The sequence below is a fragment of the Dreissena polymorpha genome, chromosome 2 (genome assembly GCF_020536995.1).
Source record: "Dreissena polymorpha isolate Duluth1 chromosome 2, UMN_Dpol_1.0, whole genome shotgun sequence".
NCBI classification, from domain to species: domain Eukaryota; kingdom Metazoa; phylum Mollusca; class Bivalvia; order Myida; family Dreissenidae; genus Dreissena; species Dreissena polymorpha.
Genome location: NC_068356.1, coordinates 61,305,932 through 61,333,431, shown reverse-complemented (window position 1 = coordinate 61,333,431; position 27,500 = coordinate 61,305,932). Strand labels below are relative to the sequence as shown.

The 27,500-nt window shown below is 33.7% G+C and overlaps 1 protein-coding gene across 20 annotated transcripts in view; it reads right to left on the bottom strand.

Moving 5' to 3' along the window:
• Nucleotides 1–27,500, bottom strand: part of LOC127867266 (interferon-inducible GTPase 1-like) — a 175,945-nt gene that overhangs the window by 116,052 nt on the left and 32,393 nt on the right. For 4 of the 20 annotated variants that reach the window (XM_052408295.1, XM_052408301.1, XM_052408293.1 and 1 more), the window contains exon 2: nt 18,895–19,059. The exons of 13 other annotated variants lie outside the window; for them this stretch is intronic. Coding sequence is in view for 3 of the 7 variants with exons in the window: in XM_052408313.1 (XP_052264273.1) it covers nt 5,658–6,989 (1,332 nt within the window). In the remaining 4 variants the exon portion in view is untranslated. Of the gene's footprint in view, nt 1–4,532; nt 7,765–18,894; nt 19,060–27,500 lie in introns of those variants that run through there. 3 more of the 20 variants (XM_052408314.1, XM_052408315.1, XM_052408313.1) reach the window with 2 other exon arrangements.

Sequence of the window (27,500 nt, the reverse complement as noted above, 5' to 3'; positions counted from 1 at the left end):
GGGTCATTTTCGGTCAATATTCTAAGGCATACAAATATAAATATGCAGTAGTTATTATAAGCACATCTATAGTATTCGATAACCTCGGCCTGAGATTGGGTTTAACGTGTGGGAATCAATTATAATGTTATAAGACAAGAGAAGTTGGCAGGTGGGAAAAGCCTAGATTAACCACACGTGAAAGCATACTATTCTTGTTTTTGTGTGTAATAATTTAGCTGTTGAACAATTGTTTGTTAAGACAAACCGCAATCAGTGTGATAAAAATGCATAGAAATACATGTAGTTTTGAGCCTGGAAAACTTCAACACATTTAGCGAACGTTTTTAATTTGAGGACTGAAAAAAATATATAGATCTAATCTGATCAAACAAATTACATACAAAAATGCCTTACCTATTGTCTTGCGAAACTTTGTCCAAGCATGTTTTTATTTAAAGTACTGTACATTTGAAACATACTTAAAGGAAGGGCTAACGCAAAATCAAAGTCTGTATGGCACATTTTAAAGAAAATTGTATTACATAATAACTCAATTGTCCCATCTTTACCTCTAAAATATTTTGTGATTGACATTTCTGTGTGGCCATTAATTAATAGTCTTAATACGTTTAATGATGCCTGTTTAAATCCAGTAATAGCAGTTAAATAGAATCAAAGCGCTGAAAGCACCGAATTTGTTCGCTGTTGTATAATCTTAGACGCAACTCAGTTTTCAAAATTATGTTATAGCTTTTTATATCGCAAGTTTGAAATGACCACAACACATTCAAATTTATGAAGAGTTTGTCAAAAAGCATAGGTTGAGATTTGTTTGTTTTTTTTCAAATCATTAATAAAAAAGATAATTTTAGCTTCATTTTAGGAAAACAGGGGCTTAATGCATTTGCATTTATTGTCATCCCAGTACCAGAAACTCTCTTTAAACGAAAAACACCACACATTCAGAAAGTGTAGTCCTTGATTAGCATGTGTGCATTGCACAGGCTAATCAGTGTGCACATGCTAATCTTATTTGACATGCATTAAGCCCAGTTTTCCCTGAAAGCAGCCAATATGTACAGATTTCAATAATAAACACTTTACTGGCCAACGTTGTCTTACAAGCTGTTAAATACTTTTGATTACATACACACTATGTAGTGTACCAGTGGGAACTATAAACAGGCAGATGTGGTGGTTAGAGCAGACGGTCCTAGCATTCGTCGTCTGCATAAAATTACTGCAGTTATCCATACAGGCAGTGGTCACGGTTACTAGCGTACCTAACAGTACACCGACTTGCAAAATTGTCTCCACATTATTTGTGAGCTAACGCTCACAAATAAAAACGTGATAGAATGAAAGATAGTCCCAGTATATACAGCTGATTTTTTTTTACATGGCAGTATGTAATTGTTTGACAGTTACAATTAATTATATTCTACTCAAAGTCGGTAGTTCGTTGTTATTGCTCGTATCATATATGTTTATACTGAAATACATAATATGTATTAGTATTTCTTCAATAGTGTTATAATTCATGGCAATTATGGAATGGAATGTGTGTAAAAGCCTCAAAAATAAGTTAAGCCTAGTAAATAAATAATATTTAATAAATTATATGAAACCTTAAATAAGTATATGAATTGTGAGTTTTTATCTTTAATAGCGTTTTGTTAATTAATATTTCTAATAAAAATACGTTTAGGGAAAATATATCAAGTTATTTTCAATTAACCATGCTCGTATATTTTGATGTCTGATTTTGTAAACAATACTTTAATATGCATATGGACATGAGGATATGTAATGGCCTCAACATGAATGATTATGCACACTACACATCCATAAAACGAGAAAACAGAGAGATCCATAACGATATCATCTTTAGAGCGTTTGCAGCAAAGGCATAGAAATGAATATTATTTTGCGCAGTGTATCAATGTGGGGAATCTATTTCTAACTTTTAACCGAACAAGCACGAAGTTGGAGTCACAACGAGTGAGTTTCCTCGCATGTAAACGGCCGTGTAAAGAAGAGTTATCGCAAGGCGATATTTAACAGGGTAACTGTTAATCGGTCAAAACAGAATGGGAAATGTAACCTATCCCCATGAGTCACATGCATAAATTTCGTTGTCGGGTTGCTCCCCTTAAGTTAAAAACTGGAAGATACAAAAATATTCCAGAAAATCAGCGTGTCTGTCCGATATGTAAAGTATCAGTTGAAACTGAAATACATGTTTTATTTGAATGCAATACCTATCAAGAATTGAGAGATGTACTAAATAATAAAGCTTATGATGTTGAAAATACCTTTGTCAATTTCACCAAACAGGAGAAGTTACATTGTGTGCTCTCCAACACTGATTTAATCAATATTACTGCCAAAACCTGCCATTTAATTTGAAATTCTAGGAATAATTTGTTATACAGATAACTATGTGTTTATCTATAAGGATATGTCATGGCTGCATAATAGAAATAATCATTTAGTTAGCATTTATAATATCGATATATATCACACTATACTATTAAGTTCCGGGTTAATACTTCTATAAGTGTATTAATTACATACTTAATATTTCTTACATGGTTATCTATCATGTGCAGCAATGGCGTTTCCTATATTTTAGGTCAATATCTATCGCTATACTTGTTATAAGGGAGATAAATCTATAGTGCTTGGTGACAGCAAACTGTTGTTGTACCAAGATCTGTGGAGTTATCCCCCTTTACAAATAAGAAGTAGCTTATTTTGTCAGGGTGGTATCTAAATAATTTTTACTGGAGTCGTTTGATCAATATAATGCAGAGTATTGATATGGACATAATGAATATTAACTGCTTCTTGTCTTAAATGAAATATATTTTATCACTGTCAATAATGTAATGTTTCTTATCTGAACATATATTTTAACTTTAATACAGAAGGTCATTGCCAACCAGTCCACTTAAGATCTAATTCTAGCTGCTATTTGCTCTTTTAAAATAGTTTTCAATATGCGCATTAGTGCCAAGAGGGGGTAATCACGTGATAGTCAAGATGGCGACGTCCATGTCGAGACAGCTATTTTTCGCCGTTTTATACCCTTTATTACTTTTGTTTATTTTTTAAATGACGCTCACTTTCCAGCCATATCAGGAAAACAGTGAGTAGCGTTTATTTCGTATTTAAATTCGCTTTATATCTCGACTTTACTTCCCGCAAATTTTCTTAGTGGAGCACTAATTAGGTCATCCCGCTAAGAAATTTCGCAGCGAGTAAAGTCGAGATATATAGCAAATATAACTATGAAATAAACGCCAGAAACTTTCTTGCTAATATGGCTGGAAAGTGAGCGCAATTTAAAAACGTAATACATGTAATAAAGGGTATAAAGCGGCGAAAAACACCTGCCTCGGCACGGACGTCGCCATCTTGATAATCACGTGATTACCCCCTCTGATTAGTGCCTCGATCTACAATATTCAGTATTTTAGGAATGTGTATTATTGTATGGCAGTAGTTTTAATTAAAGGTTGGCAATGGCAATCTTGTTTTTATGATGTATCATAGAAATCAACACTTATGATAAGAATAGTTATTTGTCAATTTGTTACATATTTAAAAAAAGTATAATACAAATCTGTTAAGATTGGCCATGCATGTTTGTCATATTGTATTGTATCTGTTTATATTACACATGTCATGGATTAGACAATAAACTTGTAAAACTGCATTGTATGCTTTACTTCAGAGGTACAGCCAGTCGTGTTCGACGTCGATGCTAATAATCGCAAGATTAAGTTTGTTTTAGTTCGAAATCGTTCTCGTTTAGGTAACGTAAGTACGTTAAACACTTATCTCTATAGTTAATAGTTGGACTTTTTAAATTAAATTATCGCCTCCGTTTTAAAAGTATGTGATACTATTGCTACGTTGTACTATGGGTAAGGTATGCGCTTTTACATATAAATGTTTGACATCGTCGATTAACTTAAGACGAGTATTGGATAATAAAAACGTTTCATACCGACTTGATTATAAGAATGAAATTGGGATCGAATCGTATCTTAACACGCGATAGTCAATATTCCGCACGGAGTAGATCAGATATCGTCGATAATGAATATTGCATTCGCAACAAACAATTTCGAAAACGAAAGGTTTAAATGCATTTCTAACTTATGGAATACATTCAATCAATAAACGTCACATATTTCTATCCGATGAGCATTGATTATATTTTGTTCATGATATATTGTATGTGCAATGGAAATTTAGGTATTAAATAAAATGAAAGAATATGTAGAATCTTTACGATATCATTTTAGTAATGCCGTACTTGATACATGCAAATATTGCGATATGTTAAAAGAGACGGCGTTGTAACAACCCTTTGTGCAATAAACCCGTTTTGCAATAAATTTATTGCAAAACGGGTTGGAGTGTCTTATTGCAATTTGAATTTTTTTTTACAACAACCCGTTTTGCAATAAACCCGTTTTGCAATAAATTTATTGCAAAACGGGTTTATTATCACATAGTCGATAGAATGACAAACCCAGTTCATGGTTAAAACATTCTTTATTATAGTGATCGTATAGTACGCATTGCAAAATATCTATGAGCCGAGCACCTCCGTCCAGTCGTGACGGCTAACCAAACTCGACTCTCTCTAATACAAAATCTTGAAGTATTTATACAAAACATTTGTCACTATCAACTTTCATTAATTGAGTTGATAAAGAACTACTTATAAACTATTAAGGAAATCAGTCTTTATCAATACCCCATTAGTTTCTGAATATTGGTCTTTTCCAACATGTAGGAAATGTACACTTTAAACAAGCAAACGTTTTTCAATAGAGTGTACTATGTTATATACCTCTCCTAACAAGATAATTAATTTAAATATGGTATTTCAATTAATTAATATGATTGCTTACTGACAGCATTTTTTGTAAATCAACTAATTTACAAAAAAAATCAACGATTTCACTTTATAGAAAAACACTGCAAACATATTAAACAAACACACTGCAAACATATATGTAACAAATAGTTTCAAAACAAAACACATCATAAGAAATAAACAAATACACAGCATTGATACTTTGGTTTCAAAACAGAACCAAATACATTGTTATAAAGTAAATATAAGAAAATGTAAAACATGTATTTTTAAATGTCACAAGTGAACACGGATGACCCCAAACATCTCGTCACCATGACAGTTCATCGATGTCATAGTGGAACTTGAGTGTCCACCATCGTGTGTCGTCTGTCATCCAACCCAGTGTAATCCGACGAATCGTTAACGGTTATATCCATTAATGTAACGTTTGGAAGCCTGGTGCAATCCGATATCTGATTGACTGTTACATGCATATTGTTTTACATGTATACACATTAATGTAACATCTGGAAGAAAAAGACCTTCTTTATGATAAAACCTCTTCACCGACTATTATTTTGAGAATAGATAGCTGGACTTAAATTTCAAAATCTACTTGTACATCTTCACCAACTGCTACTTTGAGAATAGACAGATGGACTTTTGTACAATGTAATAAACACACAATAATAATCTTCACCTATCTAACATCTTTAGGATGATAAACAGGACTTCAAATACCAATAGTCAATTTACTATATCTAAATTATTGTATACAAACATATACAATTGTTCTTCATTTCCTAAACCATGATACTCTGGGCGTTGAAGGAGAACGACCTTCTTCAATGACAACATTGTCATCCGCCTCTTGGGGCGACACCACATCATTTTGGTTTCGAACATTTGAAGTTGTTCTTGGCCGTATTTCATTTCTTGTCAACGGAATGGATTCATTACCAGTCAATATGTTAGGAAGCTCTATTGTTATTTCCCTACCTCCATGCTCATTTGTAGTTCTGTCTGACATAATGTATGCGCACAATTTCTTTAACGACAGAGAAAGTATCACCATAAATCCGATAATCAGACCAGACATTAAAATAATCTCTGTAATTCGGCTTAAATGTTGTGTACCAGATATGTTCGAATTTGACCTAAATTTCTGGATCTGGTGTATGAAATAGCTCATTGGTATTTCTTTTAAAGACGTTAAATTAGACGGTAATACCCTGGACGTTATGTTTGGAAATTCATTATGAAACTCATCCCAAATGTGGAATTGGGACACATTAGTTAACTTAAGTAAACCAGAATATATGTCTCTATTTTTGTATGAAGTGGTCTTTTCATAAAAATCAGGTAAATCAAAGTATTTTGAGCTTGCTCTACAAGAATTATTCAAGCGCACAATTCCAACTGGTGGTGTTATCTCAATTTCTTTCTGAGACTCTCTTTCTCTACACACAATGACTAATTTCAATCTCTCATTTGTCACTATGACCCATACTGAAGAAATGTACTGAACTAACGGTAACCCTTTATTTTGAGAAACAACTTTTGTACAACTTTCGTTCATTCTATCTTGCTCATTAACAAACATAGCCACGACGCAATGTTTATTCCAATTTGTTTTGTACCGGGCGCTTGTTATTAAACACTGTTTAATTACCTGATTAGCACACAATTTATATTCATGTTCAGATAACAACGAATATTGTGTCCTATCTTGGCTTATCATAATTGCTTCTGACTCTAATCGAAAATTAGCGGTAAACTTTGAACCTTTAGTTTTGCTTTCCAATATGGAAATTAAAGGAAGAGGAAAAGAATATACTCTGAAAATGTCAAAACTTTCCTTTGTATTTAAAAGAGGTATATCTAACACTATCTCTATTCTATTATTTTGAAAATAAGTAATACAATCCAAAGATCGATAATAGTACCAGATATTCCACTGGGGATCTTCAGGTAACTGAAAATTATTACTTAATTTTGACTTCACATCCATTAACATAGCACGTAGGTTTTGTGGAGAAATAGTATTCATGAACAGATGATGCTTTGATAAACTATTAAGTTCGATTTTTAAGTTTTCTAAATAAATTGAAGCATCAGTACACATCATCTTAATTTCATCAACAATTAATTGAAATTGTAAAAATGAATGTAAAAACTGTTCTTATCGATAGAATCGTTGTTCAAATTGCTGTGACAATTCACCTATTTTCTTATCTAGCTCCATGATATATTTGACCAAATCCATTATATTTCTCCTATTTTGTGCAACTTCAGTTCTAGTTAGATTTAAAATGGACAATCCAATTTCTAAGTTGTGCATCATTTTCTGCTGATTACTAGCTATTATTTCAACATTACGATTGATATTTTCTATGTCACCTTCAGATACGGTTCCAAAAAGAAAACTCATAGCTTGCCCTATGATAGGAATTAAGGTGCGCCTATGTCTAGATTCTCTCAATATTTTAACCGAACGATAGTCGATTAAGTTATCATGTATGCTATTGAATGTGTCATTGACCATGTTGAATTCTATTTGTAAGCTTTTCATTGTTTCCCAATATCCTGTTAAATTAGACCGTTGATAAAATGAAAGTTCACTTTGCATTATACAGTTTATGAAAGTAATATCCTGTTTCACTTTATCAATAAATGATAGATAAGGCTTTAAGTCATGCACACAAACAACTAGCCAGCGTCCATTATTTACATACACTTCATTAGTCTTATCATACACAACATTTTCTCTTATCAAGAATCCATTAGAACTACTAATGAACATGAGGGAAAAAACAAAACACAACGATTCCACACAATCCGCCATATTGATTTATACTCTTTCTCTGCAAGTGTTTTCTGTACAATGTAAAATCCCCGTTTTACTGGAACAAAATAATGATCAGCATAAGACCACGTTCAAAGCATCAACATATAAATATATACAATAAACAATGAGGTCTATTTACAATGTATCAGAAATTAACTTTAATAATTTCTTGACATTATTTGATTTTCGTGACTTTTCTGTACTTCTCCTTTTAACTCTTTTGATCGGAGACACTTTTGGAACAGAAATTTCATCAACTGACATATAGCCATCAGTACTACTGTTTACTTCTTTTGAGGAAATTGAAACATCAGAATTGTCATAAGTACTATATGTTTGATTCATTTCTCCTAATCTTAATCGTTTATGCATTTCCATTAAAGGGATATTATCTTCATTATCTGAATGTTCCCTTTCATGACGATATCTATTTGCTAATTCTGCCAAAGGAACATTATCGTCTGAATCAGAAACAGTATTTTTACTGGAACCCTCACTATCACTCGATGCCGGAGGAACCACGTAAGTAGATTTTCTTATTACTCTTTCATTGTTCTGGTCAGTGAAATTCCAATCAATGTTGGCTAATTTTAAAACCTCAGCATGAACCTTTACTGTATCACCTGTTAATTGATTTTTAATGATGTATGATACGGGACCTGTTCTTTCAATGATTCTGTAATAAGGTTTCCATTGTAAGTCTAATGTTCCTTCCCTTCTTTAATTTTTATAATATACAGGATCTCATATCTCAAATTCAATTTGCTGTGTTCCTTCATTTGCATATTTTGCTTGTCTCTGTTTTGATTGCTTTAGATTATTCTTAACCAAAAGAAAGGATCTGTGTTGCTCTTGCAATGCTATTTTATGCATTTCTTCACCAAAATATTTTTGTCTTGGCTTAAGTAACTGATCAACTGGTAATACAGGTTCTCTTGTATACAGCAAATAGAATGGACTGAATTTGGTAGACTCAGAAACACTAAATCTTATAGCAGCTAATGTCTGATTCAAAAATTGATCCCATGTTCTAACATTTTCCTGGACTTTCTTTGATAATATATCATGCAATGTTCTATGAAATCTTTCCACTTTTGCATTACTCTGTGGATGACTTACGCTTGTGAGAATATGATCTATTTTTAATATTTCCAATGTTTCTTTCACTGTTTTATTTACATTTTCAGATCCTCGATCTGTTACAATCTGCAAAGGACAACCAAACCTAGGAAAAATCTTTTCCAATATCAAATAAGCCATTGTGTCAGCTGTCTTATCAGGAACAGCAAATGCTTCGGGACAACCACTAAACCAATCCACAAATCAATAAAGTACTTATTTCCAGATATCGAAGTAGGATATGGGCCACTAAGATCTACAATTAATTTTGCCATGGGAAATGGGGGCATATCTGTTTCTTGCAAAGGTTGCTTTATTTGACGTAAAGATCTGGTTTGACATGTTACACATTTAGTAACATATTCTAGAACATCTTTGAACAGGTTCATCCAGTAATATTTTGACTTTATGGAGTCAAATGTTTTCTGAACACCCATGTGACCATTTAAATCATGCTATTGTTGCAATACCAATGATTTAAATTGCTGTGGCACAAACAATCTTAATTTCGGGTCACCATCAATATCCGATAAGTAATACAATACGTTATCAATAATTAAATGGTGATTTCGAATATGGTCTGTGGCATTACCATTGCTAATTAAGTTCTTTATCTTCATCAATTCTTCATCTTTTGATTGTTCATTCGCCATATCAACATTATCTACATTCAATTTCGAATAATCTGGCAATTCAAACGAATCAACGTTATCGGTCAAACTATAACTAGCAAACTCTTTTGGATTAAACTGGCTTGAATTCAAAACATTGACCTCATATGAATTGTCATTTACATCAATATCAGGTTTAGATTTATTTCCCGAACACTCTTATTTATCCTTATCACAACTCATTTGCACCTTATCAGGGTGTCGTGAGAGTAAATCAGCACAGGTATTAATTGTACCTGGGATATATTCTACTTTGCAATTATAACCAGCCATGCTTAATGCAAATCTCTGAAATTTTTATTTTGCATTGGAGAATCAATAAGATATTTTAAGGGTTTGTGATCCGTTTTAATTGTAAATTGAGCATTATGCAAATAATAATCTAATTTTTGAAGAGCAAAATATAGCATATGCTTCTTTTTCAACTGTTGACCATTTTCTTTGTGTTCTGGACAATTTGTGAGACAGATAATAAATTGGTTTCTCATCACCCTCACTTTCTTTGGTAAGGCAGGCTCCTATACAAGTGTCACTAGCATCAGTATACAGTATATATGGCTTATTCAAATCAGGGTATGCCAGTAAAGGAACAACAATCAGACTTTCTTTGATAAAATCAAAAGCTTTTTGACATGTTTCAGTCCATTTAAAATAGGCATATTTCCTAGTCAGATTTATAATCGGTTCAGCGGTTTCTGAAAAATTTGGAATAAATCTTCGATAGTAAGATGACAATCCCATGAAAGACCTTACTTCTCGAAGGCATGTTGGAACTGGCAATGATCTAATTGCACTTATTTTTTGAGGATCAGGTTTTACACCTTCAGAACTGACGATTAATCCTAGATAATTAGTCTCAGATTTCAGAAAACTACATTTCTTCAATTTCAATTTTAACCCATGTTCACGAAGTCGTGAATAAACTGTTTCAATGTCTCTTAGGTGAGATTTCTTATCTGCACTGAAAATAAGGATATCATCTAAATATGCAATTGCAAATCTTTGAAAATCTTTCAAAACGATAGACATGAGTTCTTGAAATATAGCAGGAGCATTTGAGAGTCCGAAAGGCATTTTTTTTAAACTCAAACAAGCCTATGTGTGTACAAAAAGCAGTTTTCTCTTTATCATTTTCGTCCATTAAAACATGCCAATAGCCACTCTTTAAATCTAAAGATGTGAAGAATTTAGCATGACTCAACAAGGCTAAAATATCATCAATTACTGGTAACGGGAAATCATTTTTTACAGTTATTATGTTCAATTGTCTAAAATCTACACAGACTCTCTTAGTGCCATCTTTCTTATCAACTATAACCACAGGAAATGACCAAGGCGATCGAGATCTCCTAATGACATCGGCATCTAACATCTCATCAATTGCTTAATCATCTGTTATTTAAAGGAGTTCTGTATGGTCTTAATTTTATAGGTGCATGTTTACCAGTGTCTATACTCATCTTAACTGTTTCAGTGTGACCCAGTTGAGAGTCTTTGTTAGCAAACAAATCAATGTTTCGCCTTATTAAATTTTCTACTTCTTTTTTTATGGCATCCTGGCACATTGATATCACTTAACTGTATTTCCTCATATGCATGGTTTCCACTGAAATCTGAATTCACATTATTTATGTTTTCCTCATCAATTCTGTTCAATCTTGCAACCAGACAATGTCTTTTAAGTTTGTATGTTTTGTTGGAATGATTAACAACTAAAATTTGCAGACATCTATCTTTAGCCAAATAAGTAACTGAGTTAACAATTTGAAGACCTGGTTGATCTGTTATATAACCTATGTCAATTTCCGAAACAGAATAACTGTAACCAGTTGGTATATTTGGATTCTCTCTAATTATACCATAACATATCTTCGCTGTTTGTGGTTTTAAAATGCATGTATTTTTCAATCTGATTGTTGATGCTTCTACGCTGACATAATGTTTTCCATTTATTCTCATACATTTCAAATCAAAATAGAGTCTAACGTGATTATTCTTTAACCAATCTAAACCCAAAATTAAATTTCTGTGTAAATTTCTGACAACATAAAAAGTTTGAATCATTTCTGATTTCCCAACGCAGATTTTAATACTGACGAGCCCATCAATTATCAACGGACTACCGTTTGCTGATTGTACACTTACCACCTTCTTTTGTAATTTTGGCTTTTCAATCAAACTATCATAGACTCGTCTATGCATCTAAGAAATCTCAGCACCTGTATCTATCAAACTTCGAAATTTTTGCTTACCAATATGTAATAAAGTAGAATTCGGGTTTTCAGAAATATTAACTTGAAATGGTTGATTAATTTTATACTTATTGTTATATTTCTCAACATCGACCTCAACATATTGAGAATGTTTTAGTTTTATCTATGGCCTGTTTTATTATCTCTCGACCCCTGTTTTGAATAAGAGCAATCACGCAACACGTGCCCTTCCATTCCACAACCCCAACACAAAATTCTCTTGGACTATCTTTCACCCGAGGCAACGTTAACCTTTTTGCATTCGGAAGACTTGTGTCCGATCCGTTTGCATTTGTAACAACGGAGACCTCGATTATGATTAATTTCCATAGGAATTTCCTCTCTCTCTTCTCTCACATTGCTAGTACCACCAGATAATCTAACTCGTGCCAACAAATTATGTTTAAGTATAGCTCTGTTAATTGCAATTTGTAAGGTTGCGGGCCTTTCCCTTAATATCTTTAATTTCAGAGAATTATCATTTAAACCATCTGTGAAATTGTCTATCAATTGTCTCTCAGTATCAGCGTTTCCCACGCCATATGCCTCTTTTCCCAAAGACATAATTCTCTCTGCGTATGACTGAATATCCTCATGTCTACCTTGCCTTATTTTCCTTAGGAGCGACAGTGCGAAATGCGGATCTGTCACGTCTGAGAACCTTATTGCTAAATCTTGTTTGAACTTACCCCAAGTATTATCAGAATTATCCTGAATATACCTTTCAATGAAACCAGACACTGCACCCGATGCACTTTGATATGCAATGAATTTTTTTCTATCATCAGTTATATTCATCAACGTAGCAAATTTCTCAATGGATTTTATCCATTCCCTATACTGTTGACGGTTTCCATTAAATTTAGGAATTGTATGTGAAATGCCCTGAGTTGTTAAAGCATTGGAAACATTATTTAATTCTCGCCTTAAATTATCAAACACTGTTAAAGGGTCTGTACCTTCTGCCATGGTCTTTATTTTCTCTGTTACTCTATTTTATTCATGTTTAATTTAATAATTTATTTTTTTCGAGCATGGATTCAAGAAATAAACAAATAGAACTTACCTAATTTTTAATATCCTGCAAACGGCATCAAAATAATGTCTATCACATGTCGATAGAATGACAACCCAGTTCATGGTTAAAACATTCTTTATTTTAGTGATCGTATAGTTCGCATTGTAAAATATCTATGAGCCGAGCACCTCCGTCCAGTCGGGACGGCTAACCAAACTCGAATCTCTCTAATACAAAATCTTGAAGTATTTATACAAAACATTTGTCACTATCAACTTTCATTAATTGAGTCGATAAAGAACTACTTATAAACTATTAAGGAAATCAATCTTTATCAATACCCCATTAATTTCTAAATATTGGTCTTTTCCAACATGTAGGAAATGTACACTTTAAACAAGCAAACGTATTTCAATAGAGTGTACTATGTTATATCATTGCAAAACGGGTTGTTACACAGCGTGCATTCATTATAAGAACAATCAGTGCACAGCATAAACAAAACACATAGAATAAATTGAAATTAAAACAACTTCTCACACGTGAATTGTCACCTAATGGGATTAAGCAAAACGTATATTTCTTGCTGGCAGAATCGAATATTTTCTAAACGATAGTTATTCAATTGGTAAACATTGGTTTGAGAGGATATCGGCTTTTATAGTGTAACTCTATTTTTAACTCAAACTTTGTCGTTCTCTAGGCACGGTTATTCTTCTTGAGAGGAAGTATTGGTTTATCATGGTTATGTAAATACACTACAAAAGGCTAGCGGAAGAAGGTTTATTGTGTAAGAGCAGACAACGTGTTAGTGTCTAGAAAATAGTTTCGAATATATTGTTGGAGTGTTGGGGTATAGTTTTTGAGGTTTGATATTGTGAATGATTATATCTATTTTCTGTGTGATGTCATTAAGAACGACAATAGTCGATCCATAACGTTTGACTAATCAATACTTCATATTATTTCAAATTGCAGACTAAACATCTATAGGACCGGTCGTTTTCATAGCATATTGTAATAATGTGAATATTATTAGGACTGCTTTTTAGGGAGAGCCATAATATAGTGAGGCCAATGTTTGGGCTATTTTCGACATTTTATTCTTATTTTAACGTGAATTTTGCTTGGAATTACCCATACAGTAAATATTGCACCTGAAGAGGTGATATTATTGAAGTTATAATTCATATATTCGTGACTTTTCTCTCGTTTATGTAGACTAAGCCACACAAAATATTTCTTAATTTAAGTGAGAAAATAACCGACTATTACAGCGCTTGTATTTTTTTCCCGCAAAATCAAGCGCCTAACAGATTTCCATACATGTATATGAAACTTAAAGCGATATTTTCGGAAAACCCATTTTATTTTTTTAATCTCATGCGCGTGGTGTTTTGAACATTTGTTGCGAGGGGTCGTAAAATATAATATGATGTGTACAGGACGCATGCACTGTGATCATAGTGTTATCTATAGCATGGAAATACACCTGGCACGAAATACTGACACGTTAAAGAACGCAATGCAAACAAAAGAAAGGGTGAAATGAATAACACTGTTGTTAAATATACAAATCTGATTCCAGCTCTTAAACTCAATATTGAATGTTTCTTAAGTGCTGAAACAGGGTCCAGTATCAACGGGGTTTTCATGGGTTTACACACGGGCTGGACAGAATGTAAACACACCTTTAAGAACTTTATTTTTTCAAATATCTCAAGTTATTGAAACATATGTGCATGAATCTTTAGTGCATAAAAGACAGTTTCTACTGCAATTTGTGCCGATATCTTAATGTAGAATAATAAATCCTTAAATACGTCTGGAATCGGTGACGAAATTTCAAGGTGCGTGAGGCATAACCGTGATTGATCCGATGCTAGTGAATTAATTTAGCATAACTTACAAGCATTTTCACTTGCTTTATGTAATGATTATGAATATGTAAGATTTTTATTCGGAAACTAATATATGTATCATAAGGGTGTATTAGATCTATCTATCTATCTATCTATCTATCTATCTATCTATCTATCTATCTATCTATCTATCTATCTATCTATCTATCTATCTATCTATCTATCTATCTATCTATCTATCTATCTATCTATCTATCTATCTATCTATCTATCTATCTATCTATCTATCTATCTATCTATCTATCTATCTATCTATCTATCTATCTATCTATCTATCTATCTATCTATCTATCTATCTATGTATCTATCTATGTATCTATGTATCTATGTATCTATCTATCTATCTATGTATCTATGTATCTATCTATCTATCTATGTATCTATGTATCTATCTATCTATGTATCTATGTATCTATGTATCTATGTATCTATGAATCTATCTATCTATCTATCTATCTATCTATCTATCTATCTATCTATCTATCTATCTATCTATCTATCTATCTATCTATCTATCTATCTATCTATCTATCTATCTATCTATCTATCTATCTATCTATCTATCTATCTATCTATCTCTATCTATCTATCTATCTATCTATCTATCTATCTATCTATCTATCTATCTATCTATCTATCTATCTATCTATCTATCTATCTATCTATCCATCTATCCATCTATCCATCCATCCATCCATCCATCCATCCATCCATCCATCCATCTATCTATCTATGTATCTATCTATCTATACTGTCTAACTCCCCTTGCGGGTATTATTGATTGAACAGATTACCAAACACTGAGAAATGAAATGAGTTTTGTCAGAATACTACATCTCTTCACGAGTAGTTTAATATTTTGATTATCATGGAGAATATGTTAAAGACTGTTTAACATATAGTTAATAAAGTATAATAATTGAAAATAAATTAACAAAAATCGCAATAATGGGCATTGTTATAAATTTGTGTTGTTGTTGTGCTATATGCATATATTAATGTCATATTTTGCTTTATTTCAAAAAATGATTCCATAAAATGTGCATATTGTGTGTAGCGCCATACTTTCAATTAATAAGATTATTTGAATCACTACCGTCATAATCTCCATTTTCATTATTAATATTACTATGCCCCCCCCTTTTTTCGAAGAAGAGGGGGCCCGGGGTATATTGTTTTGCTGGATTTCGGTCGGTCTGTCGGTATACCTGTTCGTTTCCGATCAAGAACTCTTCAAGGAATTGACCGATTGGCTTGATTCTTCACATGTGCATTGGCCTTGGACAGTAGATGACCCCTATTGAAACTGATGTCACTAGGATGAAGTTCACTATCACATTAAGTGTGCCAATCGTTTCCGATCAATAACTCGTCAACGAATTGACCAATTGGCTTGATACTTCACATGTGCATTGGGTTGGACAGTAGATGACCCCTATTACAATTGGGGTCACTAGGTCAAAGGTAAATGTCACTATTACAATAAGTGTGAACACCGTTTCCGATCAAGAACCCGTCAACGAATTCACCGATTGACTTAATGTGCATTGGCCTTGGATAGTAGATCCACTATTTAAATTGCTGTCACTATGTCAAAAGTCATGGTCACTGTCACAATAGGTGGAAAAATCGTTTCCGATCAATAACTCGTCACCGAATTGACCGATTGACTTGATACTTCAAATGTGCATTTGCCTTGGACAGTAGATGACCCCTATTGAAATTGTCGCCACTAGGTCAAAGGTCAAGAACACTGTCACAATGAGTGAGAAAATTGTTTTCGATCAATAACTCGTCAACGAATTGACCGATTTACTTGATATTTCACATGTGCATTAGCCTTGGAGTGTATATGACCCTTATTGAAATTGGGGTCACTAGTTCAAAGGTCAAGGTCACTTTTTCACAAACAGTCCTGTGTCAAGGCCCTGTTTTGGGGGACAAAAGTCTCGGACCGCGGAACCCTTGTTGTTTGAAATGTTCTTTGCTAGAGGTAATGTTTAGGGCATAAACTTTTTTTTTCTTCGCAATTATAACACATGTGTTTGTATAATGGCAACATGATTTTATAAACAATAATCCTACAAGGAGCACTAGTTCTATTTATTGTATAATTTTGACAATGAAATTCCACGTTAAAATACTCGATTATACAACTAGAGCTTTGTCACAGACGTGACGTATACCCCCACGTGCCGCATTGACACAGACTATTTTGCATGCTGTCTTCACAAAACAAGAGAATCTAATTTATGGCAATTCGTAAGAATTATTATGCCATTATCATTTATAGCAATTTTGACCTTTGAACTCTTGAATTCTTCCACATGACACGCCGTGCAATTACTGTGAACAAAATTAATGTACAGAGTCATTTTATAATCTCACAATGAATGACATAGTTATGTTCAAGACAAGATCATTTATTGCCATTTTTGACCTTTGAACTAAAAGTGTGACCTTGACCTTGGAGATATCGACGTAATTCTTTCGAACAACACACCGTCCAATGATGGTGAACAAATGTGCCAAATGAGTTTAAAATCACACAATAAACGACACAGTTATGGCCCGGACAAGCTCATTTATGGCCATATTTGACCTTTGAACTCAAAGTGTGACCTTGACCTTGGAGATATCGACGTAATTCTTTCGCGTGACACACCGTCCAATGATGGTGAACAAATGTGCCAAATGATTTTAAAATTTCACAATGAACAACATAGTTATGGCCCGGACAAGCTCATTTGTGGCCATTTTTGAACTTTGAACTCAAGGTTTCACCTTGCCCTTGGAGATATCGACGTAATTCTTTCGCGCGACACACCGTCCAATGATGGTGAACACATGTGCCAAATGATTTTTAAATTTCACAATGAACGACATAGTTTTGGCCCGGACAAGCTAATTTATGGCCATTTTGACCTTTGAACTCAAAGTGTGACCTTGACCTTGGAGATATCGACGTAATTCTTTTGAGCAACACTCCGGCCAATGATGGTGAACAAATGTGCCAAATGATTTTAAAATCTTACAATGAATGTCAAAGTTATGGTCCGGACAAGCTAATTTATGATCTTTGAACTCAAAGTGTGACCTTGACCTGGGAGATATCGACCTAATTCTTTCGCGTGATACATCATCCAATGATGGTGAACAAATTTTCCAAATGATTTTAAAATCTTTCCATAAATGACGATGTTATTTGCCGGACAAGCATTTGACCTTTAAACTCCAAGTGTGACATTGACATTGGAGATATCAACGTTCTTTTTTCACACGACACACCGTCCTATGATGGTGAACAAATGTACCAAGTCATTTTAAAATCTAACAATAAATGACATAGTTAAGGTCCGGACAAACTTTCAATTTAAAACACTTAGTGACCCCGTGACTTAGTTTTTGACCTGGCATGACCCATATTCAAACTTGACCTAGACATCATCTAGATACAACTTGTGACCAAGTTTGGTGAAGATCGGATGAAATTTCGGGACAGACCGACAGACGGACAGACCGACAGACCGACAAAGTGACTCCTATATAGCCCCCATTACCAGTAATTGGGGTATAATTACGTTCTCTCCAACCTCTGTCTCTCTCTAATACTATGTGAAATGTGAATGATTCATTTATTTTAATTTATAAAATAAACTCTGTTTTAAACATGAGTATCTTGAAACAAACACAAACATTCAATCAAGCATCGGGATTACCTGTATCGATTATTTCACTTTAATTATTTATTGTATTTATTTTAGGTGATAGAGCCGGTATCATCAATAACACTATAGACGCAGTAGAACTCATGCGCCTTTGATAATGTAAATAACACACTTCATACAATTACGTCAAGCGTCGTCTGCACGATATTACCCCAAGTATTCACTCGTTTAAAGCTTGCTTTAGCTCATTTAAAGCGTGCTCCATAATGAGCCATTATCAATGATTAAGATACAACGACCCTCCGTCTGAAAGCTGTCTTAAAAGTAGAAACGGATAATTGACAGCCGATTGTAAATCGCTCTCAATTGTTTTTGCGTAGTCGATAACACATTTAATGTTGAGAATTTGTTTTCAACTGTTACTATTTTTCAAGAGAAAATCAAGATCACTTTAATAACGCATTGATTTTGCGCCGAAAGGGAAGGAACCAACTGTTAATGTATCTAATATGTACACGCATTGCATTAATTTTACCTCTAACAGTAATTCAGTGCAATCCGTCTGTTTTAGAGCGGAATGTGGAAAGCCGTGTAGACAGGAAAGAAGCAATGTAAGCCCAGCTGTAATAAAGGCGAAGCAAATACAGAATACGTATCCTCCTTCCAAACAGCTACGCCCGTGTCAAGGACATTTTGCCATCTGAAATTGTCAAATGCTCTTATATGTTATTGTAAAGCAGGTTGTCTGAGAATGTGCACAGTGAGGAAAGGTCCGACAACTGAATTTTGGCAAAATGGACGAAGAAAAGACGTCAAAATGGCTGAGAGGGGGATGGGACTAAAGCCATATCAGTTTATTGATTGTATTCAAACTGATGTATCGAAAGATTTGACAATACTTCCTGATGAAAGGCACGGTTATGACTAACACTTTGGCTTTATAGACAGGAACAAGTATTTAATTTTTATGAGAAATGAAAAGTCTTGGGTGGAAATAGAGCAAAGCTTACGAAGGGAAGACTTGACAAGAGGTTAATTGAGTTAAGGTAATTTATATATTTTAATGGTCAGAAATCCAACCAAAATGTAAAAAGCAGACAAAATGGGTTTCGCCATCGAAAGTGTTGCAGGAAAAAAGTAATTGGACCTGCTTGATCGGAAGGATATGTCTGTAAACAAACGCTTACCAACGAAAAACTGTACTGTGCTGCTGGTAATCGGAGCAATGTTACCACCATCAGAGTTTATCTTAAGCCCAAACGTCGTGTCTTTACTCAATTGGTTCAAGTAAAAAGGGGTTGCTGTATAGAGCATCAAAGTGTTCCTTGACTTTTTCGATAAGTATGCGTCGAAGAAAGACTAGTATTGCTTAAGTTTGATGGTGGAAGCAGTCGTGTAAGCATGTCTTTCTTTGAAGTTTCATACAATTACGGATTAAACATTATTGGATTGTTCCAAATGAAACACATTTAACGCAGCCTCTATAGAAGGCTGTCCTGTCAAATGAAGCAGAATTGGCATCAAGTCAAAAGAAAGCACATAATATCAAAACCTGATCAAGCGATTGGAAAAGAAAACCTTGTTGAGAAATTTGAATAAAGCCAACGTTCTTTTCTACAAGCCACTAACAGTCATCAATGCATTTAGTTAAAACCTATTAATTTTAGCTCGATTGCCTCGGAAGACTATGGCTTATTTGAAACGCTATCGAGTCCGATTCCTGTGACAAGAACCAGTGCTTGTTGTCTTTGGGGGAGATCTTAAGAACACTTCCAGAGTGGGGATCGAACCAATGATCTCCCGCTGGACACCGTATCTACTATGCCACGGCTACCACCCAATACCTTTAAGGGCTCAGATATCAACCCAGTTGATAGCACTTTCATAGTATAAGAGTTGAAGCCGAGTATAACAAGAAGTCAGAGGAAGCATCCACAGCAAAACCCTATTCAGATCCAAAGGGTCCATGTGAACAGCGGTGCAGCATCATCATCAATCACTGAAGATTGCAACCCCTACTTACACCAGTAGATGAAAAACACTTAAAACGATTGTAGGTGGTCATTGACATTGAAGGCGAAACCCCCTGTTTTTAAGTATATACGAAACTGGCTATGACATTTGGAGAGAAGGAAAGTGATTCGAAGGCGGTTCTAAGCAGTAACTACACATTCCGACAAAATGCCATACAAAAATTACCGTAATTACTCTAAGTTTTCAGATACTTAAAATTTTTTTTTTGTTTTGCCCGAAAATTTAGATACGAACAATATTAAGAGACAAAAATTAAGGTGTCCGAAAGTTATAATTATATTCAAATAAATGCAATAAATCAATGTACAATACATTTCTTGTGATAAATCCTTCTTTTCATGCGTAAAAACATAAACACAATTTCATAGCTTTGCTAACTCTTGTCTGAAATGATATAGAACAAAAAAACGTTAAAAAAGCATTCTGCTTCCTTAATAAGACGACACTGATTCATATGCTGTTGCAGTCCTACTCAGTTACTCCCAGGACGGCTAGATTTTAGCCATCGGCTTATCAGCAGAACTAATTAGTGTTAACTGTTCTGTGGTCATAAAGCACACTCCCCTGTCAGGCTGACAACAGCCTGCTTGGCGATAATAAATGTACCTAGGTGTTATATCTGGCCAAATCTGAATATGCTGCAACATGTTTCAGAGAGTTATCGACCAGTGTAATTATCAGTTGTGCCAAATATTCATAGCCAATACAACATTTATTTTGATATTTTATATTTATAAAACAGGTAAGCTTGAAATTTGTTAGTAAAATAATTTCATGTTCACCTTTGTTACATCTTAAATTTGACATGTAACAAGCACCGAACATGTAATATGAAATGATTGAAATTAAAACTAATAGAAGTTATTTTGATTTTAAAACATAGTTTTCTTTACTCTATCAGATTGAGAACCAAAATGACTTTTCATATTCCATGACTGAGGTAACTTAGAATAGTTTTTGACGAAAGTGATTCAGAATATATTATCATTGATGAGTTCAAAGCATTTCTAAACAAGAGCACCGCCTTGCGGGTGCAGACCGCTCATCGATTTTCTTTTTAAAGGTGAAGGGACTCTCATTTTCAATCACAAAGGAGGGAGGGGTGGAGTGAAGAGGGGTGTTAGTGTGGGGTTGTGGACAGTTATTACATTATCTTCCAAAAAAGCGAAAAAAAAATCGGGGGCGGGGGGGGGGGTGGAGGTGGGGGGAAGGGCGATGGGGGGGGGGGATTTTTTGGGTGCGATGGTTGGACGGTATTTCAAACATAACCGTTTAAAAAAAAAATTGGGGGGGGGGTGGGGTGGGGTATAGTGTGAGGGTGTGGTGGTAATTTGTGAGATGATCTTAAAAAAAAATAAAAAAAATAAAAACAAATTGGGGGGGGTGGGGTGGGGTGGGGGAATAGTGTGAGGGTGTGGTGGTCATTTGTGAGATGATCTTAAAAAAAAATAGGGGGGGGAGGGGGGAGGTGGGTGGGAGGGGGCGAGGGCACGGGGGACGGTTTGGGTAGAGTCTATTGTGGTATGTCAGGTAAGAGTAGTTTCGTCAAAGTATCAATCAAATCTAATCATAAATAAAGAAGTTATGGCAATTTTAGCAAAATTTAATAATTTGACCTTGAGAGTCAAGGTCATTCAAAGGTCAAGGTAAAATTCAACTTGCCAGGTACAGTAACCTCATGATAGCATGAAAGTATTTGAAGTTTGAAAGCAATAGCCTTGATACTTAAGAAGTAAAGTGGATCGAAACACAAAATTTATCCATATATTAAAAGTAACTAAGTCAAAAAAGGGCCATAATTCCGTAACAATGACAACCAGAGTTATGCAACTTGTCCTTTTACTGTACCCTTATGATAGTTTTTTAGGTGTTCCAAGTATGAAAGCAATATTTATGATACTTTAGGGGTAAAGTGGACCAAAACATAAATCTTAACCAAATTTTCAATTTTCTAAGTATAAAGGGCCCATAATTCCGTCCAAGTGCCAGTCAGAGTTACATTACTTTGCCTGCACGGTCCCCTTATGATAGTTAATAAGTGTTGCAAGTATGAAAGCAATAGCTTTGATACTGTAGGAATAAAGTGGACCTAAACACAAAACTTAATCAAATTTTCAATTTTCTAAGTATAAAAAGGGCACATAATTCTGTCAAAATGCCAGTCAGAGTTACATTACTTTGCCTGCACAGTCCCCTTATGAAAGTTAGTAAGTGTTGCAAGTATGAAAGCAATAGCTTTGATGCTTAAGGAATAAAATGGACCTAAACACAAAACTTAACCAAAATTTTCGATTTTCTAAGTATAAAAAGGGCACATAATTCTGTCAAAATGCATGCCAGAGTTATCTAACTTTGCCTGCCCAGTCCCCTCATGATAGTAAGTAAGTGTAACAAGTTTGAATGCAATAGCATTAATACTCACTGAGAAAAGTGGACCTAACCGCAAAACTTAACCAAAATTTTCAATTTTCTAAGTATAAAAAGGGCACATAATTCTGTCAAAATGCACGCCAGAGTTATCTAACTTTGCCTGCCCAGTCCCCTCATGATAGTAAGTAAGTGTACCAAGTTTGAATGCAATAGCATTAATACTTTCTGAGAAAAGTGGACCTAAACGCAAAACTTAACCGGACGCCAACGCCAACGCCGACGCCGACGCCAAGGTGATGACAATAGCTCATAATTTTTTTTTCCAAAAATAGATGAGCTAAAAACAATAAGCGTGGAGTTCAACCAGCAATTAAAAGTGGCAACATTTTCAGTTGGTTGAAAGGAAAAGATCACAGTATAAAATGTGTTGAAGGAAAATCTTTAATTAAACTGGAGAGCATATAGTGCAATACTGCATGTCATATCGCGACACCCATGAAGTGTGTAGACAGGTTACGAAGGAATTAAGGGGATATTAGTTAAACAGTCAGAGGAAACCCCCATAACATTTACAAAAGAGATATACAAACATATAGTTAATGCTGATTTTCTATCTAAAGTTTTTTTGTCAGAACTTAAAATTGAGGAAAGTGGCATTACAACATTAAATTCATTTTACAAAAATGAGTTTACTGAAGAAAGCTGGAGGAAAATATGTTTCTTTGAAATGCATTTTATGAGAGAAGGAGATACTGGCATATATGACTACAATAGCAAAATGTTGCTTTCAAATGTTGTAGCCTTATGCTGCATAATTACATTTTACTTTAATTCTGATATACATAATGTTTTATTTTGATTGTGTAGGAAGTTGTAAGGGTTCGAACACATGATATCGATAAGTTTATACATAATGTTAGTTATCGTTAGTATTAATCATTATTAAAATCTAATTGATCAGGTACCGTATAACGGAGCAATCTTTCGACTGACTTTATGTAGCTAGCCTACATAGTGTTGGAATTTATGTCTTGAATCTGAATAGATGTGTGTAAGTGGTTACATATTAAAAAATAAGTGTACACAAATACAAGCATGCTGTTATTTTACAGAGAAGAATTTCAAACAAGAAAGTAACATGATGTTTGATGAAGTAGTGCACAGATGGATAATATGTTTGAAGTAGATCAATGCAAAATTCATGTTGATAAGACTTTAAGTTGGGACATTTTGGTATTTAATATTTATCAGCCACAGGATACTACATCTAATTAATTCATTTAATTATATAATTTAAGTTCAACATTCCACTAGCAAATATCATGCTGGATACTCATGTTGATAGTCCTGTAAAGTTGTTTATTAAAAAATTTGTTTTTTAACTTACTGATTAGTAACAAGGTTACCTGTTATGTATATTATGTGAACATTTGTTATGTGAATTACAATGGTGAAGTTGGTATTTGGTATAAATTAATGTTTTTTTCCATGAAATGTCCTTGTAAGAAAAGTTTGGGTTACAATCATGACGGTACTTAATATAAATGTATACAGCAGCTTGTCATTCTATTATTATAAATTGACAATAATTCTATAGAGTTTATCTGGAATACTGTTAATGCTAAATTAATGTTTTTTTCCATGAAATGTCCTTGCAAGAAAAGTTTGGGTTACACTCATGACAGTACTAAATATAAATGTATACAGCAGCTTTATCATTCTATTATTATAAATTGACAATGATTCTATTGAGTTTATGTGGCATACTATTAATGCTATTTCAACTTGTTTATATGAACATTAATGGATGTACATTGAAAATATAAGGAATATTCAATTGCTTACTTCTGAATAATTTGATAATTATGTGTAATAAAAATTATCTGCATTATAATTTTATATAATATAATTATAATTATGCTCTGAGATCATTACATACTTTTCGCATATTCATATACTTTACATAACATAGTTTAATTAACATGTTGTAAATTCAATAATAAACTAAAAAATAAATGTACAAGTTTTGATCTGTTTTTTTTATATTTTAATCCATCATTGAAATACAAGCACGATGCCTTTATTAAAATGTGCTTTTGTTTTTTAATATTAATTAACTCTTGATACCTATTAAAATGCATGCCCCTGCAATTTTCTACAATCAAATTATTCATTTAGTGTGTGAGCAATGTTTAAAACCCTCTGAATTCTCAGCATTCTACACCAGTATCTTGTAATGAGATATGGCCAATAAATCCCCTCAAGTTATCACTACCAACAGTGATCAGCTCTTCACACCACTGTGACAATGACCCCTAAACAGTTAGATAGATTAGCCATGATCTTGTTGAATCTATGGGGAAAGGAGTAACCAAGTAGGACTGGATAAGGGCGTGCATGTTATGATTGAACATTGGCCGAATGCAGACAGCAAGCGCTTGTGAGAATTTCAAGTGCACGCATTTTAGCCCGCTGGGCTAAAATCGCCTGGGGAAATCATAATTCTTATAATCCATGCATTACACTTTTGTTATTTTCTATTTTGTATATGGCTAAAAGCAATTGTATGCTTTAGAGCTAACACATGTTGCTGCTGAGATGTTGTATTATAATTCCCTTACGGCAGATCTAAGGATCGTCGTTCCTTTTGTTTCTCCCAAATGTATGTTGTCTGACCGCTATTCATATACAATTAGCATAAGTACTAATTAAAATTTGAACAAATTATATATAAAATTTCTGTCCATTTAAAACAAATATTTAATATTTGAAAATAAACTTTCTTAAAAACATAAATTGTATAGGAGGTTTTTGTGTGACGTCACAAGAGGGGTTTTCCGTTACTAAAAATAGATTGGCCGTCAACTTCTCGATCGCGGCCAATTACATCGTATCAGAGTAAGGGCCGCCGGAAGACTTAATACTTACAATTTCACAAAAGAACTATAAATACTCGTATTCTTTTTTAAGTAAGACTTTAATAAATGATATTTTAAAAATTATAAAACATACAATAATTTGAATATTATTATAAGTGGTGTGGATGCGATAGTGTTATTTTTCATCAGAGATTGAAATTTAGTGTAAGAGGTGTATTGAATCAGTTATAAAACAAAGCCCTAAAATAGCTCAATACATTTCAATCTTGAAATGTAGTTTCAATTTATTTTTACATTGAATGAATTTTCGTTTTGTTTACATTGAATGAAAATATGAATAAATTTAAGCATTCCAATTGAAAAAACAACGGAATATGGTGCAAATTGAACTGTCTTTGCATGTACATGTATATTGAAAACTCTTAACTAGTGATAATGAGCGATACAAATCTAGCATTTTATGATACCATAAATCTACACATTTAATTTATTTTACGCAAGTATTTTATATCCGTATAATGACCAAACGCGATTGCTTGTTTTCGTGATGATGTTTCGAACACTGCAGTAACGCACGATCTTTACACATTATAGCAGAGTTTACATTAGCAGGTACCCGTTAAATACGTTAATTGTGTAGCAGTAAATTTGTAAAATATTTTAAATGTATAGTAATTAAACACTTTCTTGTTATGTTTAAACTGGATAATATATATACTTAATAGTTCCTAGCTGTTAATCCATTTCGGACAAATGTCTATTTTCAAATATTTTATTAAAGCAACTGTTAAGTTTTTGACTTAATATGCCAAGAGATGACATGGAGGTATCATAAATTGTGTTTAATGACCAGACACATATGGTTGATGCAGAGATCCCATACAGAGTCATACAAGTATAGGTCCCTGGGTTTATTACACACTGTTTTCATAGTAATTGTCTGGACAGTATCCGATCATATCGAGATAATCGGTTTGTGATAAACAAAGGGGCAATTAAACACTGGGTTAAAAATGCTGAAACAAAGAGTGTCAAAACTGGTGTGAACTATTAAATAAAATCATTTACATTTATCAAGAGGATTTAGTTAATCTGTAACAAGGCAAGTTTTTACAGACAAATAGGTTCAAAACAGTTTCTATATGTTGATTACATAAAATCAATCAATTTGTTGTTTGTTTTCGTCTTTATTTGTGTTCGTTCATTGGATTAACTTTAATCTGAAAGAATTTCAAGTTCTGAGAATTTTTTGTTCTTCAAAAGGGTCGCGAATATGATTGTAACCTTATCACGATGCGGTTCATCACATGCAAACAATAGCAGAATGGCCGCAGTTTTGACGGCCAAAATTTGAGCATGCGCAAACGTGACGTCATTATCGGAATCCCCAAAACCTCCTATGTTCGGAGAAAAGCATGGGTAAACCGTTTATTGGTACATGTTGTTGTAAACACACCGCGTACGTTCCTTTAATTTTTCTTTTGGTTAATAAAACTGTTCCATATGCAAACAAGTTGACATTTACATTTACGGTTGACGTGTTTGAAACTTTGATTAAAATCTTTCTTCTGCGAGCACACCATATCATGTAAGTTATCTTAATTTGCTCATTATAGATATATTGACGATTTTTTTGTGTTAATTCATGTCAGAAAATAGTTTATGTTGCTAATATTACCAATAAATCAGCGCCCGGAATCCAGGCGGTAAAATTGCTATGGTAAATCGTGAAACCAGTTGCAACTCCTAGGACCCGGAGTGTCAATAGTCATAACACATGTTATGTAAAGTGAAATATTCTAGTAGAATGCGCAAATGAATATTTACATGATTAAAAAATACTTCTTTTAAACGAATC